Source organism: Cuculus canorus, chromosome 5, assembly GCF_017976375.1.
Source record: "Cuculus canorus isolate bCucCan1 chromosome 5, bCucCan1.pri, whole genome shotgun sequence".
In the NCBI taxonomy this organism is placed as follows: Eukaryota; Metazoa; Chordata; class Aves; order Cuculiformes; family Cuculidae; genus Cuculus; species Cuculus canorus.
The window spans coordinates 23,030,671-23,051,484 of record NC_071405.1 but is presented as its reverse complement, the minus strand read 5'-3'; the positions used below and the strand labels follow the sequence as shown (position 1 = coordinate 23,051,484).

The window sequence follows — 20,814 nt, the reverse complement described above, 5'->3', positions numbered from 1 at the left end:
ATGCAAAAATCATACCCGAAAGATCTCAAGAAGGGGGAAAGTCAAATGGGGTACAGATTATCAATCACAAATATTATTCATAAACAAAGTAATAATTCCTGAAGGCCAGCACTATGACCGCTCATTGGTGAAAAAAATTACAAAGAAAAACAAAACCAAAACCCAGTACTGCATTTTAAAAGCAGGTTTTGCTTTGTTTCTGAAAGTGTTGATGTGATAACAAAGTAAGTTCTTTGGATTTTTCTGAGGCATTTCTCAAATTGTTCTAAAAAAAATCCTTGATGCACTTAGTTCCAAGTTCATCCTGTACAGCCGAAGACTTCCTCAGTCAGTAAATACTGTAGTATGTGAATCAGAAATTAAGTGATATTCCTTGACTACAGCAAGCAGCTTGTACCTTTCCCTGCACAAAGGTACAAAAAAACCCTCTGGGGTGGGATCCCTTCATGTAATTTAAGTCTGTTGTAATAAACTTCTCAATAGTGTTAAACAAGAGTAAGTTTTTTTGTTGAGGACATCAGTCCTCAAGCACTAAATGAAATTCTGTACTTCGAGAGCATCAGGACATCTTGTATCGGTAAGAGAGGTAATAGCAACATTGCAACTGAGAAGTGGCAATGCAGCTCAAAGAGTAGATAATTTTATAAAACCAAATAGCAGTAACTCATCTGAAAGATTAAAAAAGGAAATAAAAATCTGAATATTATCAAAGGCACAAAGAAATTTTATTTATAAAGATATCTTGTTAAGTAACATTGGCTGCTGCGTGCGTGTTTCCCAAATAGCAGACTGGATCATTTTGTTTTCCTTGCAAGAAATACAAATTATATTCCTGGTCTATAGGTTTCTTTTATCTTAGTATCCTCAATACATGCTGTTTTGTCATAGTTATTTTGTTATGATAGCTTGAATCTGTTGGTTAACAACAGAGCAGTTCAGGAAATTGTTGCATCTATATAGCTTATCTGTTAAGTTATTAGATAGTGCTACCAGCTACCAGGTAATATAGGTGGGTATTTTTAATTCTTTAAATGTTTTGCCCTGAAGATGCATCTTCCATGCTCAAATGGCCTTCTGCTGTTCAGCTGACTACTGGAGGTGAACAACTGCAATTGCTCAAAACAGCACTTTGCAAAGAGTTAATAATTTACGTATTGCACACAACAAATGTTATCTGCCAAAAATTAATGAGGTCCTTTGTCACTTCAGAGTGGGAACGTTCTTAATCTTTATTTTAAAACTGCCAGATGTAAAACACGCTTGTTATTCCCTGCAGCAAGAGAAAGATGCAAGCTATGTATATCATGCATAAAACTGGTTTGTGATGATAATTTAAAGCAGTTGGAAAGAAATAATCTAAAGGAAAAATGCCCAAGTAAAAGTTCTCTGTGTAACCTCAACACTGATCTGTTAGGATGACATATTGTTACATTTCCTCAGACTTGAACTACAAATCTTGCACTCTGCACAAGATGGATCAAATCACAAACGTTCAACTACTAGGCTGGATATCATACATCTATCCAAAATAAAGTGTATTTTTAAATTCTTGGGATGGCAACTATTGAAGCAAAGTATTGACCATCTGGTGAATTTGCCATCTCACGATGATGCTCTTAAATAATAATCTGAAGCATAATTTGGAAGATCCCTCTCAGGTAAACACAAGCTCAAAGAAATTGGCAAGTTAACATGTGGCAAATCAGATCAGACAATCTAATGGCTCCTTCTAGTCTTCAAGTCTGTAATCCTATCAAAACAGTACAACAGAAGTGGTCAAACTAAGTGGTGACTAACTCAAGATTCCTCTTTGATACAAAGTGTCATTATAAAAAGGTTGAAGGAAAACAGTTTTTGCTGTGTACTCAAATATTACACTTGAAATCTGGGAGGCCATTTGAGGAAGTGTGTGGTGTCAAGCTGTCTTAAGAGAGCTTCAAGCTCAAATTGCAGGTTTACCAGTCCATAACAATGCTTTTGGTTCCACCTCGGAAGAAAAGGATGTCAACACAGACTAAGACTGGTTCTAACCCACACACCTCACCACCTGCCCTGATATATGAACTACAATGAAAATGTATATTTGCTGCTTTAAAAAAATAACACTAAATTTCTACATATACTCACATACTATGTTTGCCATTTCACTTATTTAACACTCAGAGCAATGTTTTCCACTCAATGTATAAGCAAACCTAGAAACAGGATGACCTTCTAATTGTCATCTCAGAGGAAAGGGTATTCTCTCAGAATTCGTACCATATTAAGCATACTGAGAGGACCCGAGTTCATTAAAGTTCATATAGAATGCTAATGCTGCCCGTTGAGTTCTTTCAAACTCTAGAAAGTACTCAGGTCCTACATAGCTATGCAATATTATAGAAAAAAGTAGGGTATTGAAAAATGTCACTTCGCCCCCAGTCTTCTTTCTTAATTTTAGTTTCCTCAAAAATATTTTAATTACTTGGCAGAGAAAGTGAAGAATTCTAGATCTCTGGATGAAACACAAAAGTGGGAGAAAGGTGGACACCATGTACAGCAACATTTTCCCAGAAGTCATCTGACCTCCTGAGGATACAGCATGCTCCTGTAAGGGAGCTGGAGCTCACAGTATCAAAGGATTCTGCTAGCTCAGCTGCACAAAATACTGATCTCTTCTTGCAGGCACTCTGACACAAGGCAAGAGAAATGAAAAATATCACCACTCTTTAAATAATAGAATAAACACAAATATCTAAAACTACCACAGAGCTGGAGGCAAATATGCTATGAACTTTTTCTTGTTTTAATCCAACACAACAGCAGTTATGTGTAATAAAAAAGATGGAGCATTACTAGTTTCCTGAAACCACTAAAAATATTTACCAAATATAATTTCACCAAACTTCCAATTCTCACTCGTTGAAAACAAGACAAAATATCAAGCACTGAATATCTGAAGTTATAAGGAACAGGTCAATTTGCTTTACCACATTAAGTATGGCAATGGAATATTGAGCAGTGAGCTGGGCCCGTCACAAGGGAGAGCGCTGTTCCTGCAAGATGCATTACAGATCCTTTTGTGCATTCTTACGAAATCAAAATCACAGATGTCAGAGGTTGAAAACTTCAGCTACAGAACTAATGACTTGTTAAGTGGACTGTTCATTTCTCCACAATGCTTCATCTCACATTACAGCTAATTTCAATCTCATTTGCCCACCATTCTTCTAGCCTCTTACAGCATGAGGTTTGACAGCTTTAATCCCCAGGTACCAAAGGTAAAATAGATTTTCCTGCTGGAAAATAATGAAATACATTTTAATAGATCTTTTACAAATTGTTAAAACTGCTCAGGAAAGAAATCTTCAACAAACAGTGAAATAACCAAAACCTTATGTAATTCATAAAATTGGCATATATAGAGTGTAATATGTGGTTTCACGCTAGCTTTAATCTGAACTGAGCTGGAACTTGTCTTATTTTCTTGTACACAAATGTTTTTTCTGCATACTGTTAGCCAACTGAACAGTCAGTTTCATTTCTTGATTTAAATATATACACTGAAGAGAAAGATGATTCAGAAATTAATTGTTTATCAGAAATCACTTACGCTCCTTCTTTGTAGGTGTTACTTCCAGAGGGTTTAAGCAGTTCCAAAGCTTTTTGAACTAAAGAGCTCAGGAAAAGCTTGTATAAATTCCTGCCTTGTAACTCAGTCACAAATCAAAGAACTGCTTATAAACATATTTTTAGCTCATCCCTTTTCAGTAGCACTGTAAGAGAGTTCTGTAACAAGTGCATGCGACCAATAAATCTGAAATCTGGCAGAATAATAACGCAAAGAATTGTTTCAGAAATGTTTTACCTGCTGAGGTCCCTAAAAAAATACAGAAAACGGAGCCAATTAAGCAAAAACCTAATCACTCTTAAAGGTGTCTAGAAAGTGAAGTGCAACTCTCTAGAAAAAAAAAGAGACAAAGTAGCCTAAAACACTGCAGCTTACTATAACACAACAACAACATGGTTTACAATAGATGTAAACCACAGATTCACTTATTCACTAGGCTAATTACTTTCTAAAAGGTCCAAAAGTATTTTTTTCAACCATGACAGTGTAGTTGGTTTTTTGTATGTCTGTTTTTTTTTGTTTGTTTGTTTTTTAAATTATCCTATGCAGCCAAAATGAGCTACTTGACATGAAAATATTTCTGGTGTGATTTCTCTCACAGAAGAAATCTTACAAACTCACCTCATCTTGAAGTGACTATGATGCTACCAACTATAGTTTTGAGATCCCATTGTGCTCCCTTCAGATCAAAAGACTCTGGTTGGCACAAGAAGCTGGAATTTACCTGTCCATGTATTGTAAAATATAGCTTTGTGTAAGTTTGAAATACAACTGAAAACTAAACAAAAGCAATGGGAAAACTTTAAATGTGTCACAGAGGTGACAGGTCATAACTACCCTATCACTGACAACCTTAAGGGACATCAATACATCCTTGAGTGATATAAAGCTTAGCCTATGATTACATTTCAGTAAAGGATAATTCATCTCTCTGGGAGGGGAAAAAACAGCGCAAAACTAAAAAAGTTACCTGTCTCACAATGATCTCAATTTATACTCTTTGAAGTCTTTGGAAGAAGAGGAGAAGAAAATATTCACAATTATTTTTCCAAGAGATCCTATTTCTCCATTCTACCCAAGTTTCTAAGTTTGAGTTTCAGAATGAAACTCACTGACTAACAGGGCAAACCAGGCAAAGTTGGTCAAATTTTCTGTATTTTTTTCCCCTCCACATTATATGGGGTGGGGGAAAAGTAGGACAGGGACCAAATTATTTCATTATTATTGAACTTAATGGACTTCAAAAGATTGTGGATCAACTTCATGAATTATTATAACTGCAACGAGTCAGATTACCTACATCATGTACCAATGATTTTACCATTGTGTGTCTTGAGAATTATTTTCTTACTTTTCAAGACTCATGATGCATTTAATTCATTATAAAAATTTTCAAACTGGAGCTCCAGTCTCATCTGATCAACAGTAATTAATATGATAGAAAGCCATTGTGACAGAATGACAAAGAATCTCTGCAATTAAATTATTTCCACAAACTAAGGAATTTGAATTCGCACAAGTAGAGGTGTTTTAGTATACCTATCGTCTACTTAGAACTTTACATGGCAAGTGTATGGCTCTGTATGCTCCTGACCATCTGTTCACTACTCCGCCTGTTTCTCCTCCCTCCTGCTGCTGATAGGATTTTTCTGATTATAATGAAAGTGATGTGTACTTTGTTTTCCCATGACTAGAGAATCTGAGTTCATGGAAAATCCCCCGGAGCTTTTTCTCCTTCAATTACAGGGATCAGTCAATATGATTTCTTCAGGGAAAGGATAATTACTAGCATTTCTGCTTCTCAAGACTTTATTAAAATAGACCTATTTATATCACTCTCCAAAGACTCTGGGAGTTGATAATCTGTCCTGAACAATACAGTTATATTATAAGTCTATCCCATAACATGGGAATTCTTTAAACATCTTTTCCAGGAGGAGGCTGAGGAACTGAAACAGAATATTCACAAAAGATGTGTAAAAGCATAGGCAGATGACTTTGCTTTCATTGCCAATGGCTAGACAACTTGATTTCTGACATCTGTTCATATTATAGTAGAAAGCAGAGAACCAAAAGCTGAGCTACAGACAAATGAATTCTCTACAGAAATAAGCTTTCCATGCAAAATTGCAAAAAAGTTATTTGGGGAAAAAAATCTTTACATTCAGTCGAAACATGCACATGCACTGACACATTAGGTTAAATGCAGGAATTAAAACAAGAATGATATTAAATATAAAACTACATTCTTGTACCAGGAAGACAGCATATGTAACACATTTCAGAATACACAGAGATTCTGATTTTTAATCTTTGTTTTAAAATATATAAAAATTTAAGTATGACCTTTAAAAAACCTTCCAAAACTCATTTTGAGCATTAGTTGCCAAGCAGACAGTGCATATGCGTCCCAGAGCACGGCAGTTAAAACTGGCTGTATGTAAAAATTAATCCACAACTACAGACATTCATAGAGCTTACTGGAACATCAGGTAATATCTGACTGCTTCTTAAGAAGAGTTGAAAGCCAGGTCACATATTTTTCCCTTTTAGTTAGCTAGTAATCCAGGCACAACCCCTGCCACTCCTCCCTAAAACATTAACAGTACTTAAGTAGCATGTTTTGTACTAAATAAAACACTATAATAGATTGTATTATTATTTGTGCACTGAGTTTTTTTTTTTTCCTCTGTGGAAACTGAAGAACAATTTAAGAATTTTTAGGTAAGAAGTAAGCTCTTAAAGCAGAAAAGTAATCTTTAAAAGCTATAAATGTAACACACATCAAATTGAACAGGTGAATGCTGGGCTATGTAGCTGGCACAATACTCAAGGTTTTGGCTTCTATGATCATGGATCTACCTGTGAGAAGCCACGTTTGTTGGGAGCTGATGGGATTCACCTGGCCAACTCAGGCAAGAGCCTCTTTGCCAACAAGCTGGATGGACTTGTAAGTACGACTTTAATCTGGACTGAGAAGCAGAAAGCGATGGAGTTTTGAGCAATACAGAAGAGCCAGCCAGGGGCTGCAGGTGCATGAGGAAACAACAGGCAAATACTTATGAAATACTGCAAAAGAATTAGGAATTATTCCTCTAAAAAGACAACGTAGTTAACAGCCCAGCTGAAGTGCCTCTATACCAATACACACAGCATGAATAACAAACAGGAGCTGGAAGGCACTGTGCAGCTAGAAAGCCCTGATTTAATCATTATCAGTGAAACTTGGTGGGATGAAGCACATGACTGGAGCACTGCAGTCAATGGCTATAAAATACTCAGAAGTAACAGGCAAAAAAGAAAAGGGAAGGGATATCTTCCATGTAAAAAAAAAGTGGATTGACAGCACAGAGCTGTATTTGAAAAACAGCAATGAACACGCTGAGAGCTTTAGGGTGAAAAAAATCAGGGCTCAAGCCAAGAAAGGAAACCTCATAGTTGGTGTTTACTATAGGTCACTTGATCAAGAGGAGTACACTGCCAAAGCATTCTTAGTACAACTTCAGGAAGCATCAAGCTCACTGTCTCTTGTCCTGCTGGGGGACTTCAATCATCCCACAATGATGTGTCAATATCTTTATTAACTATATAAGATCCTATTTATTTCTTAGGTTTTAAACATTTTCTCTTCACATCGTTTGTTAGTTCAAATAGTATCAAAGTATCATAGTATAGTTAGGGTTGGAAGGGACCTTAAAGATCATCTAGTTCCAACCCCTCTGCCATGGGCAGGAACATCCCACAAAATAAGGCTGCCCAAGGCCCCATCCAACCTGGCCTTGAACACCTCCAGCGACAGGGCATCCACAACCTCCCTGGGCAACCTGTTCCAGTGTCTCACCACTCTCATGGTGAAGAAATTCTTCCTAATGTCCAGTTTATACCCATTCCCCCTGGTCCTATCCCCACAATAGGAAGGCCTTTAGGAATAGCCCCTCTCCAGCTTTCCTGTAGGCTCCCTTCAGGTACTGGAAGGATGCTATGAGATCTCCTCGGAGCCTTCTCTTCTCCAGGCTGAACAGGCCCAACTCTCTCAGCCTGTCCTTATAGCAGAAGTGCTCCAGCCCTCTGATCATCTTTGTAGCCCTCCTCTGGACCCCTTCCAACAGCCCCATATCCTTCTTATGTTGAGGATTCCAGAACTGGACACAGTATTCCAGATGAGGTCTCACAAGAGAGGAACAGAGGGGAAGAATCACCTCCCTCGACCTGCTGGCCATGCTTCTTGTGATGCAGCCCAGGATACAGTTGGCCTTCTGGGCTGCGAGCGCACATTGTCGACTCACGTCAAGGTTCTCATCGACTAGCAGTCTCAAGTCCTTCTCTGCAGGGCTGCTCTCAAGCATGTCATCCCCCATCGTGTACTGAAAACAGGGATTGCCCCAATCCAGATGTAGGACCTTACACTTGGCCTTGTTGAACCTCATGAGGTTCACAGAGCCTGACTTCTCCAGCCTGTCCAGGTCCCTCTGGATGACATCCCGTCCTTCCGGTGTGACAACTACAGCACTCAGCTTGGTGTCATCTGCAATTGCTGAGGGTGCACTCGATCTCACTGTCAATATCATTGGTAAAGATATTGAACAGCACTGGCCTCGGTACGGACCCATGAGGGACACCACTTGTCATGGGTCTCCATCTGGACTTTGAGCCATTGACCACTACTCTCTGAATACGACCATCCAATCAGTTTCTTATCCACCGCACCATCCACCCATCCAATCCATATCTCTTCCATTTAGGAAGAAGGATGTTGTGGGGGACCACGTCAAAGGCTTTACAGAAGTCCAGATAGATCACATCCGTTGCTTTACCCCTGTCCACTGCTGTGGTTACCCCATCACAGAAAGCCACCAAGTTGGTCAGACATGACTTGCCCCTGGTGAAGCTATGCTCGCTGCCATTAATCATCTCCTTGCCCTCCACATGCTTTAGCATAGCTTCTAGGAGGATCTGTTCCATGATCTTCGCAGGCACAGAGGTGAGGCTGACAGGTCCGTAGTTCTCAGGGTCATCTTTTCAACCCTCTTTAAAAATGGGCGCAATGTTACCCTTTTTCCAGTCACCCCGGACTTCTCCTGATTGCCATGACTTTTCGAATATCATGGAGAGTGGCTTTAGAAAGATTTTAATTGCTACAAATACTACCTTTCCTGAACACTTTGTTACTCTCTGTCATTTCAAGCTCTGCTGTAGATAATGTCTCTTTTAGACCAGGGCTTCTCAAAAAAAGAGAAGTTAGCATGCATTAGTTCTAGGAACAAATATATAAAAATTTACTTTTCCCAAATATTGCAGGTTGCACATCATCATGTATTTTTAGGTTTTCAAGCCATCATCACCCCATAGCAGCTTTACTTATCACTTTCCCGATTTGCATGTTCTAGAGATTGTCTCAGAACCTGAGAAGGCTGTGATTTTGTAAATCTCTTTAAGTGTTATGAAATATACCCCCTCCATCCCTCCAAGGAGGATTCCAACACACATCTTCAAGAAAATGAAGTCAAACTATGAAATACAGAATGGAACAAAAGAAATTCTTCTTTCTTCTGACTTGCAGCAATTCTTTCACACTCCCACTTCCAGAGGAATGTTTTTTCCTTACACCTGCTCTCTTTCAAACATTCCTGTCTCTGAACACTCCTTCCCCCGTTAGTTCTACAGAAAAACAATTTGATTCCATAAAGAATATCTATTTTCCTAACGCATAAAAGAATCCCAGAAAAAGAACGAACAAATATTTAGCTGATACAAAATTTAAACAGCAATAAAGAAAAAAAATAGAACCAAAAGATTCTATAGTTGCTTTCTTTGACAACACAAGTGGAAAGTAAGACGAATCTCTAATGCAGTCATGTCACAAAAGGGTTAAAATAAAGCTTTGGAATACAGAAGTGTTCAAATGACTGTATTACTCAAATCAGCTTGCTCCATATATAACACACCTACTTCTGAAGTCATACCTTACCTTTGCTTCCATACTTTTCTGGTGGCAGGTCATAAGGTACAGGAAAACATGTTGCTGAATCATTACTTTCTGAAAGCAGTTTCCCTTTCACGTGAAAGTAACCTTTGTCCAATCCCTATAAAGGAAGGGAAACATACAGAAGACAAATTTATTAGGTTTTGGGAGAAAAAGACAAACCTAATCCACATTAGATTCTTTTGCCACCTTTACTGAGATTAAATACTTTGTAAAGCACCTTCTTATCTTAAGAACTCAACTTGTCTTATCACTGCTGTTTCAGGCTCTTCTATTTTTCACATTCACAGGCTTGACCATGCAGTTAGGTCCACCTTGGATATACTCTACCTTCTTAGTCCCTTAATTATTCAACCTATTTCCATGTTCACTAGATACACAGATCTGTGTAAACTATTCTATCTACATTGCCTAAGGTCTTTGCTAGCACCACGTGGGCAGCATAACACAATAAAACAACATGTTGCTTCTTTTACGTAAAAGTGTACAGATGTTGTAATAAAACTTTAACTGCTAAACAAAATATTAACACTTTTGGTGTGTTGTATTTAACTAAAGGGAAAACCTTTAAAAATTTCTTCGTTGTTTAGTTTCATCTTGACCACATCAGTCAGATGTTCAGTCTGCTTCATGAAATGAATTAAAATCCAAATTCTGATACAGAAACAGGTCTTCAAACCTACGTTTTTCGGATACCTTGAGTAACATAACCCATATATGCTAAAAAAAACTATTGAAGATTTGAAACTGCTTGCATAAAAGTTTCAAAGACCACACATATTAAAGCAACAGTGAATTTTAAACAAGGTTAAGGACTACAAAAATCCAGCTATATTACAATATAAGAGCAGATAGATTTAAAGTGATTCAAGTAGCTTTGGCAGATGATATTGCTTAGCCACTTCTCTGGAGAAACTGGATCCCATTCACCAAATGCAATGAGTTCTACAAAAGCAAATCTCCAACACTGAGATTTCCAATGGCCTATTGTCCATCAAAGACAATTTGACTAGAATAGACTAATAAGTTTAAAGGCTATCAAGCTTTTATTATTTATTTCTAAGACATTACTAAACAACTGTATTTCCCTTTCTAAAAGTGCAGAATATTGGAATAGTTTGGGTGGGAAAGGACCCTTAAAGGTCATCTAGTCCAATCTCCCTGCAGTGAGCAGTGACTCCTCAACTACGCTGGATTGCTCAGAGCTCCATTTAACCTGACCTAATGTTTCCATGGATGGTGGATCCACAATCTCTCTGGGCAACCTGCCACAGACAACGTCAAGTTGCTCAGAGCTCCATTTAACCTAACCTAATGTTTCCAGGGATGGTGGATCCACAATCTCTCTGGGCAACCTGCCACAGACAACATCAAGCTGTATTATGGTAGTTCCAGCAACTCATTTCAAGAAACTCTTTTAGAAGCTAGATGCTTCTTTTGCCTCAGGACCCAAAGTAACAGGAAACTACTAGTTATGATACAAGAAACAGTGATATAATTCCAAGGACTAGGTAAAAGCCACTGCCTCTTAAAGGAAAGAACCGGGGAAAGAAACAAACAAGGTCCACGCTAAAGGACTGTGTGAATAGAATTTCATTTTAAATTTGTCCTTTGGCGGAATTCTGATAAAACTTCATTAGAACCAGGCTACATCCTTTTGTCGAGCGTAGCCTTTAAGAAACAAGCAATGTGTTCAAAACTAATGCAAAGATGTAAGAACACTTTTTAAATCTTATTAATATCAAAGGGTTTGAAAATGTTTGAACAGAAAAATACAAAACTCAGAATTACTTAGAAAAAATGCAACAACCAAGTTGTACATCTTTACTTCCAATGAACTTGAATCACTCAGAGATTGATAGAAATTTAATGTAAAAATGCAAATAACCATACTTATGTCTGTAGTGGAAAGAATACGAAATATGCCTAGGATGCTATAGCTCAAAAAGAACAGGAACTGTGTAAGTGGTAGTGGTGGCAAGAGCTTTTTTCCACAACTCATAGTAGTCAGGTTTCAGTAGGTGGAAGGTCTGGGTGGTGTGCAGGGTAGCACAACATCTACTTAGGCCTCTACATACATACATAATAATCTTAGTTTAATTCAGGTATCAAGAACTATGACCCATGTACTCCACTCTGCAGTTCACTGTAGTGGGTGCTTTCACATAACATGACAGGAAAAAAAAAAACACTTGTAGGGTTTTTAATCTCATTTTCTTTCCTGCTATCCATCTTTATTTTCAACCCAGTAATGTTTTGGGATTTGCTTCATTTCTTCTATCCCTCTGTGCCCTGTTTTAACTGCAGTATATTTCTTTTCAGGCATTTTGCATCCCTCTCTTGTTTTACACCTTTGCTTTCCCCCTCTTTGTTCTTCCTCAGTAGTCACCAGTTATGTATTCTCCTCTCCTCTGAGAGTCTTATTTCTCTGCTAATGCTGTCCTCCAACATTGCTGGACTCCCCCAGTTGATCCCAGACTGTTTTATTTGTCTGTCAAAATTTAAGCTGTAGAGTTCTTCCATTCAGGAAATGCTGATCTAAGAAAAGACATTTAGTCTTCCTCAAAACATCCCAGAGTAAGTCTACATTCTTTAATGAGGCTCTGTGAGGAGATTCACATGCTTTTAAAAATAACTCTCATGTGTCTATCTTCACACACATATGATCACACAGAAATTTAAATAAGTCACACATTTTGGCTGTTTTGACCATTTCCTGGATGTTTACAGCTCTCACTGCTGTTTCCCAAAACCAAACCAGCATGATCATGCCTAAAGAAATTCTGCCTGCCTTGTAAATTTTCCTCAGCCGTGCTCTAATTTTTAAGAATTTTTCCCTCTGCAGCTACATTTTGTTCTTTGACTGCTCCTTACAGCAATACATTTTTAAATGTTAAGAGAGGCTTTCCTAACTGAGAAATGTAATTTTTTTTTTGTACTTATGAAATTTTAGATACTATGGTGGGTTCTATTATTGCCTTAGCATCATACATTGTGAAAGTAGGCACTGGGAGGAAGAATGGGAAAAAGTAGAACAGCTTTTAAAATTCTGCTGTCCAGACAGCCTTTTTCTTTTCCCCCCACAAACACAAGGCAGATTGCAAGTGATAAAAAATATCACACAAGATAAATTGCTATCCCTACTTGTGAGAGAATTAACACTGGTATCACTACAGTATTTTGACACCACTGAAGTAATATCTCATACAATAGAGTTGATTATTCCACTGGACGATTATGGGTCTCCCTTTTCCTATGCCAGTAAACCGGAAAAAAGCCTGCTGTTTGGCAAAGCTATTTAAAAACTCACTAGTTTGGGACAGTAAAAAGTTAGAGGCACAGAAACTTTGCAGTGACCATGCTCCTCGGGCCAGGAAAACACACAATTAAATCCTTCCTCAACACTGAGGCACATTTATACAAAACAGAGCGTTACTGAATTATATAAGAACATTTTTTTCTAAGAAACCTACACTGACAAATTCAGGAATCTAAATCCAAAGTTCCTCAGCTTGAAAAACATGACTCTAGGTGTGTTTACCACTGGAGGTTGAAAACCTTATAGCAGTTCTGTGAACCCTAAAAGCAAGATTTAACATCCTAAAGCCCACATATAAAATCTTGGTTTACCTACACTGTGTTTGTTTCCCCACTTCTACTCTATTTCATACAGGACATCAGACCATCAGAAACTAGAGAAATCAAAGAAGGAAGTGGTACTACATTACTTTGGAAGTTAACATTACAGTCAAAGAGATTAACCTACTTAATTTTAGTTCTGGTATGAGTTGAACTATGACTGAAGGTGCCTGGTCCAGTTGTTTGAACTTAGCAAAAATTTAAGCATTTCAGTTCTAATGAGCAACCCCCTCAATACTGTAGCACACAGCAGCATTAAGTAGGCAATAATGGGTAATTTCTCAGTTTAATAGCAATCACTGTATTTCCGAGTTTATACTTCCAAAAGCTGACTGGCTAGTACCATATTTTTCAGACCTTTTAGAAGATGGAAGTATTTCACAAACTTTTATACCATTTCAAGTTTATTCAAACTTTTATACCATTTCAAGTTTATTCAAACTTTTATACCATTTCAAGCTTATTTCAAGCATTATACCAGGTCAAGCTCAGTGTAGCTTAGAACCTTACTGGTCAGAAGCTGTGAGGAGCAACTATTTATTTAAAGAGCTTTCCAGTAGACACTTCTAGGATTTTTCAAACAAAGTAATTACTACAACATGCTTCCCAGAACTACTTGCTGTTAGGTGATGGGGTTCTCTCAAGTTGTTTTACATGATAAAGATGTAATTTATTTCAGCCTCTGGAAAGGAATCCCGAGCAGCTGAAAGAACAAGCTGAGCACAAGTGAGAGTGAAGATGTAGGAGGTGAGAAATAGAAACAGAGATAGAAAAGGAAATGCAGTTCAAACACAGGGCATGATCATTTTTTTTAAACATTATTTTTTAATCAAGAGAAGCTTGTGTTCCAATGTCAGATTCAGCTGATTTTCCCCTAAACAGTAAAACTGTAAAGGATGACAGCTGCTGCTATGCTGAGAACAACCATTCAACGTATTTCTGAGAGTCTGCATTAGCACACCAGGCAAAGACACTACCTCAAAGCACGCATTCTGGAACCTGTTTAAAAAACAGACAAAAACTGGCAGTCAACAGATGGCAAGTGAGGAACGATCCACCTCCAAATTGGTATTCAGCAGAAAATAGAAGGCATAAACTGCAGAGCTGGTGGAGTTTTTAAGATCAGGAATATTAAATGTGTGCTATGCAAGTTCTAACTTCTACGAGAATAACTGTCATTAACTTTGTGATCAAATGGCATGAAACAATCTGAAGAAACAGACTATCAGAAATTATTTTTCTGTATTAAATTATTAGGCAGTATTAAATTAGCTTTCCAATAGCTGGAGTGTACCGAGTCTCTTGAGGCCTAGGAATGCTCAGTTACATTTCAATATGCTTAATTTAGTTTGCATTCTGAGATTTCTACTTGCAAAAAACTTTAAACATTCAGTTTCTAGAAGTGTTGGTCTATTCCTAGTTCCCCATTGTCTTCACGTAAGACTACTCTGCCACACAGTATGTTAAAACCACACTTTACCAATGAAAAACTTAATAACCAGATTATCACAGCAGCACTTTACAGAGTTAACATACAGGGGCATATATGTAAGACAGTCACAAGCTAAGCATTACAACTTCAATATCAGATGATTGCATGTACATAAGGCAAGTATTAATGTTTGTCTCTCCAACTACATCCTTGTTATCAAATGTCTCTGCAAGCACTTCCCAGTAAAGGAAAGAAAGCTGCAGTCCCTCTCCCTACATTGCTCCCATATGCACCAGATCACATCACTACTGACAGGTCAATTTTTTCCTAGTTGCCAGTCTTCACAATGAAGTATCAATATACAGGGAACTGTGAGGACAAGAACTAAGTATTCTCTTCCAAAATAAGTGTTGGATGCTACATATTTTTTTTTTAAGTTCCAGCTTTTCAAGCTTCAATTAAATTGTGTTCTGAGAGGTCCAAAACTCACATGTAAGACTATCTCATGCACACCAACAGATTTTAGTACAGCCATCTGTAGAGGAGCATTTTTGAATGCTTTATATAATTTACATAAGACAAATAAGAGCTGTGAGGGCTGACAAGAAAGCACTGTTCTTACAGAAAGTATCTTTATATTGCATACATTTTAATTAGCGCTATTTGACAAAATCAAACTAAACTTTATCATTAAGCACAATAGAATTGTTTCCCATGTGTACAACCTTCTGTCAATTCTGGGTGAACAACTTTCTCATTCACTTGTTGAAAAGAAATCAAAGCCTAACCTACTACATACCACTTGGTAAAAAAAAAAAATATATATAGCAGGCCAAACAGGTGCAGTGAAGAGAACCTTGAGAACATCTTTGTATCAGATTTATATCTGGATCTGGTTTTCCAGATCTATACCAGCATCTCATGTGCACCATTGTCCCCCCACTCACTACCCTCACAATCCAAACGAAACAGAAGGAAAAAAAATAAATACAGAAAAGCAGCAAGAATGATCAAACAATCTCTACCCTAGGAGCAAGTCAGCAGGCTAAGGACTCTTCAGCCCAGAAACAGATAAAGGTCTATAAAAAGAGTGGTGTGGAAAAGATGAAGAGGGGTCACATTGTTATCTTGTCTTTGATGCAAGAATGGAAAACAATAAAATCAAACTAATTTTCAGAACACTGTGCTTAATATGACATTGTTACATTGTGGAACTCAGCCAGAGCCAGCTGTGAATGGCAGAAACTCATAGACATTTAAGAGATGTTCACAAAGAGGCTAAAGTCTCTAGGTGAAGAAATCTTCGAGGATGAAGTACTACATACATGCCTGCCCACTATACTTTTCTATATGTATCTGCTTTTAGCTAATAAGAGTTTTGAAATAGGCCTTTGATATGAAAGCCTTTTACTCCGCCAACAGTGGCTACTCTAAATTAATCAGTGTCGCAACAAGTGAAAGATCTGGGGGCTTGACTTTGCCATCTATAGTACACAACACATTTTCCACAGCCAGGTCCTAGCCTTTTACAACTCTTAATCCAAAACTTCACTGATCAGCCCCCTCCAAAGGCTCTGATTCCCAAACCAGGCCAAAACATTATCTCAATTCTATGATATTCCCCTTTCTTCTCTGCCCCCTTTAACTTGTCCTTCCTACTTCTTCCTTGCAATAGGATGCACCTGACCATGTTGAGATGGTTCACAGAACACTTAAAAAACTTGTACAATTTGATTTTGGCCAATTCGAGCTGGTTTAAAGCACAAGGAATCCACCGACCACCAGTACCAGGACAACTAAAGAAGTAAAGACAGCCATGGACAGGCTACAGTCAGGGGACAGGCCAACAGATGACACAGTTCCACATGTTAAGCTAATCTATTGCTTTGACATATTTGAGGTAAGTCAGATGCTAACTTGCCTTATCAGGTGGTTAATTCTCTAACAGACTGATCTGCTGAGTCAGACAGGTACAGCAACTTACATGTCACCAGCACGTGCTCTTGAGTTGCAGCAAAGCTTCACTATATATTATGCTTCCTAGGCTGACAGACTAAGTAGATGGCAGTCATAAGTTTAAGGAAGAAAGGCCTTGAACATCAGACAAAAATGACTGCCACAATCCCAAGATTATTATTGAAAGAATGCCCTACAACTACCCAGAGAGATCAACAACTTGGCTAGGTTTGAGTAACTTCTGTTGTTTTGATCCACTGTACGTAGAGAAATTGGATTAATTTACTCTAACGGAGTAACTAGCTACTTCAATTTCTGCCGAAGGCTCCTTTTTAACTGAATATAGTTACAAAATTTCCTCAGAATTTTATGACAAAAGATGGCCCAATAAACAAAACTCTCATGCCTAATGACACCTTTGAAATGAATTATTTTTGACAGACTGAGATCCCAAGGGTAAGTTGCTATCACTATAAAATTTACTGCAGAGTATCAGAGTGAAACACAGTCTTAGAAAAAGTTATGCTAAATTAAATCTCATTTAAAGATATTTGGAACCATCTTCTTGAAATGCTGACTTTTAAAGCTGCATGAAGGAAAAACTCTGCCAAAAGCATTTGCCTAAAACATTTCAAATGTATTTAATGAAAGGCATGTTACTGTAGCAACAAAAGCTTATACAGATATGCCTGAGGAAGGATTGAAGTAGCATGCACAACCTCTAGAGTACTCATAACAAGATACTTACAGTGGTTCTGTATTAACTCTAGTACCTGGACTGGAGTTTTGCCAATTTGCACTGAACTCTACTGCTATAACCATCAAATGGCAATTTCCAAGAAAAAAACATCTTGTGTGCATTAAGCAATTTTTGGTTTTCAGATCAGAGAATCATAGAGTTGGAAGGGACCTTAAAGATCATCTACTTCCAAGCCCCCTGCCACGAGCAGGGACACCTCCCACTAGATCAGGTTGCTCAAGGTCCCATCCAACCTTGCCTTGAACACTGCCAGGGATGGGGCAGCCACAACTTCCATGGGCAACCTGTGCCAGTGCCTCACCACCCTCACAGTGAACTGGAAGGTCGCTATAAGGTCTCCTCAGGGCTTTCTCTTCTCCAGGCTCAACAACCTTGACTCTCTCAGTCTGTCTGTTGTAGTTTGTGAAGCAGAAGTTTGGGAGACATGAAATAATTTCAGGGTAACTAAGGTTCATCTAGCTTGTAGGCTGAACAGTCCCAACTCTCTCAGCCTGTACTCCTAGCAGAAGTGCTCCAGCCCTCTGATCACCTTTGTAGCCTTCCTCTGGACCCCTTCTAATAGCTCCATATCCTTCTTATGTTGTGGATTCCAGAACTGGATACAGCATTCCAGGTGAGGTCTCACAAGAGAATCCCCTCCCTCGACCTGCTGGCCACGCTTCTTGTGATGCAACCCAGGTCGGCCTTCTGGGCTGCGAGCGCACATTTCCACCTCACGTTGAGCTTCTCGTCAGTCAGCACACCCAAGTCCTTCCCTGCAGGGCTGCTCTCAATCACATCATCCCCCACGGTGTACTGAAACCACAGATTGACCCGACTCAGGTGTAGGACCTTGCACTTGGCCTTGTAGAACCTCATGAGGTTCACAGAGCCCCACTTCTCCAGCCTGTCCAGGTCCCTCTGGATGACATCCTCTCCTTCCGGTGTGGCAACTGCACCACTCAGCTTGGTGTCATCTGCAAACTTGTTGAGGGTGCACTCGATCTCACTGTCTATAGCATTGATAAAGATATTAAACACCACTGATCCTTTTACGGACCCCTGAGAGACACCACTTGTCCTGGATCTCCATCTGGATATCAAGCTGTTGACCACTACTCTCTGAATATGACCATCCAACCAATTTCTCATCCACCGAACAGCCCATCCATCCAATCCATATCTCTTCCATTTAGGGAGAAGGATGCTATGGGAGACGTTGTTGTATAAAATATAAGATACAAGACTGCATTATGCATACATCATAAGGATAAATTTACACTGCAATAAAAAACAGCCATTCAAATCCTTGAAGCCTACAGCTAAATCCATCAGCAGTACTTACTTGTTGGCAGTGACTCATCTTCCAGGCACGTAAGTTTTTGCACTCGGAGAAGTCAATGGGTTCTCAAACAACCCCACTGGACACCCCATAACCCCAAAACAGCTTACTTACACTTCTGTAACTACGTCAGAGGTACAAGTCGAAGTTCAGTTTTGAAAACACTAGGCCTTAGCTTTTGCATTTGACAATGACTATATTAAGTATAAGTTGTGTTTATCTTCAACTTTTAAAAGAAAATTCAAAGCAGCACAGAAACTGTATTTTTTCATAACATTTTTTTCCTTATTAAGAAGGTGGAAACTCCCAAGATGAAAACTAGGACTTCATTATTGCTGCAGGGTCAACAGTTATACAGGTGTTACACCAGGCAGCAGAACAATACCATTACAGTCTTAAAAGTCTGAAATCTTTTTTTTAGGAGACAGTTACAACAATCAGATATTAGGTAGTAGTGGAGTAGATCAGTAGCAGACAAATCCTACTTCTCTAATTAATCTGATATTACCTTGCAGACATAATATATATGAGACTACAGTTCCTGCCCTCAGTGTGTAACATGTATTAATTGTCCCCCCTTTTTGCTATTACAAACATTGAAAACAAAATGAACATTTTTCTTCCCCTTCCTCAAGGGTTAAATTTTCATCACAGCAAGTTTTCACACTGTCTGCTGCTTCAGCTAATGTCAAATTAAGAGCTATATAGCAATAGGTGAATTTGACCTTTTTCTGAACATAGTGGGGGCTGGAATAGTAACACCCTGGCAGTCTCTTTCAGAGGGCTGATCGAAAGGAAAAAAAACAGAATGCCAGAAGTCAAGAAGCCTTATACATTTAAAACCTAAGTGTTCTCTAGGGTTCATTTCACACAAAAATTTAGAGTGCGCATATGAACACAGCAGGCAGCAAAAACTGCTGAAAAGCCCTTAAGATTTAAAGCAATGCTGTCCCCTTCTCACATCTAGCAGAATTATCTGTCGCCTCTAAACAGAGGTTTGGCAAAAAAGGGAGAGGTCAAATCTTTGTAGTGTTTCAGTGAAACCCTTTCACTCATAAGGAGACCAATGTCTTTTTTCGCCTCTCAACCTAATGACCAGAAAACTTGAGCTTCATTAGAACTGTTTACCCAAGAGTATCTTCCAAAATCGTTCTTTACCATTGTCACTACTAGTAGACTACTTATCTGGAATTACAGAGGAATCTCTATAAATTTTCTTGTGTCAACAGGGCTGCCAGCTGCTGCTAAAGGCTGGAGATGCTTAGTAAGTATCCAATGTAGTTTTAAACATCAGTAAACTTAGCTTAAACGTTGCATTTAAATTCCAATTATTTTGATAAAACACAAGAATAGAAATACTTCTTCCATTTTAATAATTCCATTAAAAATTCCATTTTAATAATTCTCTATCTCTTAAATACCTAAAGCAGATTTTACTCCAACTGCTAAGATTGGACTGTGAGCAGAAAAATAATAATAGTTTTGGTCTAAATAAACAGCCAGAATGACAAAAGTCATCAATAGCAAAAAGATCTAACTAGTTTGCAAAGAAGGTAAAATTTTGACTTTGGATTGCTGGAATTTTCTAAGGCTTGAGTGCTTCAGAATCTTTTCTATTTCTGATCAGTTAATGCTCTTGACCAAATAATTGTGTTAATTTTGATCAAGTTTGATTTTACAATGAAACCAAGTTAGTTACAGAAATGCTCAAAAGAATGAGACTAAAGGCATTAGGACACAGAATGTTACGCATGGGAAGAAAATTGAAGATTTTTACATAAGTTTTGGTTGTCTGAAAAACATTCTGCTGATCCTCCTGCCCCTGCTCCATGCAAGAAATCCACACAGAATGCAAGATTTGGCATAGAATGCAAGCCAAAGATTCTTACAAGGGATTGGGGGGGGGTTTGTTTGTTTGGCTGAGGTTTTTTTTTGTGGGGTTTTAGTTTTTTTGTTTTGTTTTACATGACAATCTTGCAGATTGCTCAGATCTGAAAGAAGTATGGTCACTAATGGCACAAAAAATCTAACTCAGCTATTCCTGATTTTCTACTAATTTGAAGTATGTTTTCCCAAATTAGCAATGCATGGAAAAGCCAGAATTGGAACTGAA

General features: G+C 38.2%; 1 protein-coding gene across 1 annotated transcript in view; it reads right to left on the bottom strand.

The window, feature by feature from the left end:
- TDP1 (tyrosyl-DNA phosphodiesterase 1) overlaps positions 1-20,814 on the bottom strand; it is a 56,268-nt gene that overhangs the window by 4,437 nt on the left and 31,017 nt on the right. Inside the window, exon 15 of the mRNA XM_054067971.1 lies at positions 9,579-9,693. Coding sequence (XP_053923946.1) covers positions 9,579-9,693 — 115 coding nt within the window. The remainder of the gene's footprint in view (positions 1-9,578; positions 9,694-20,814) is intronic.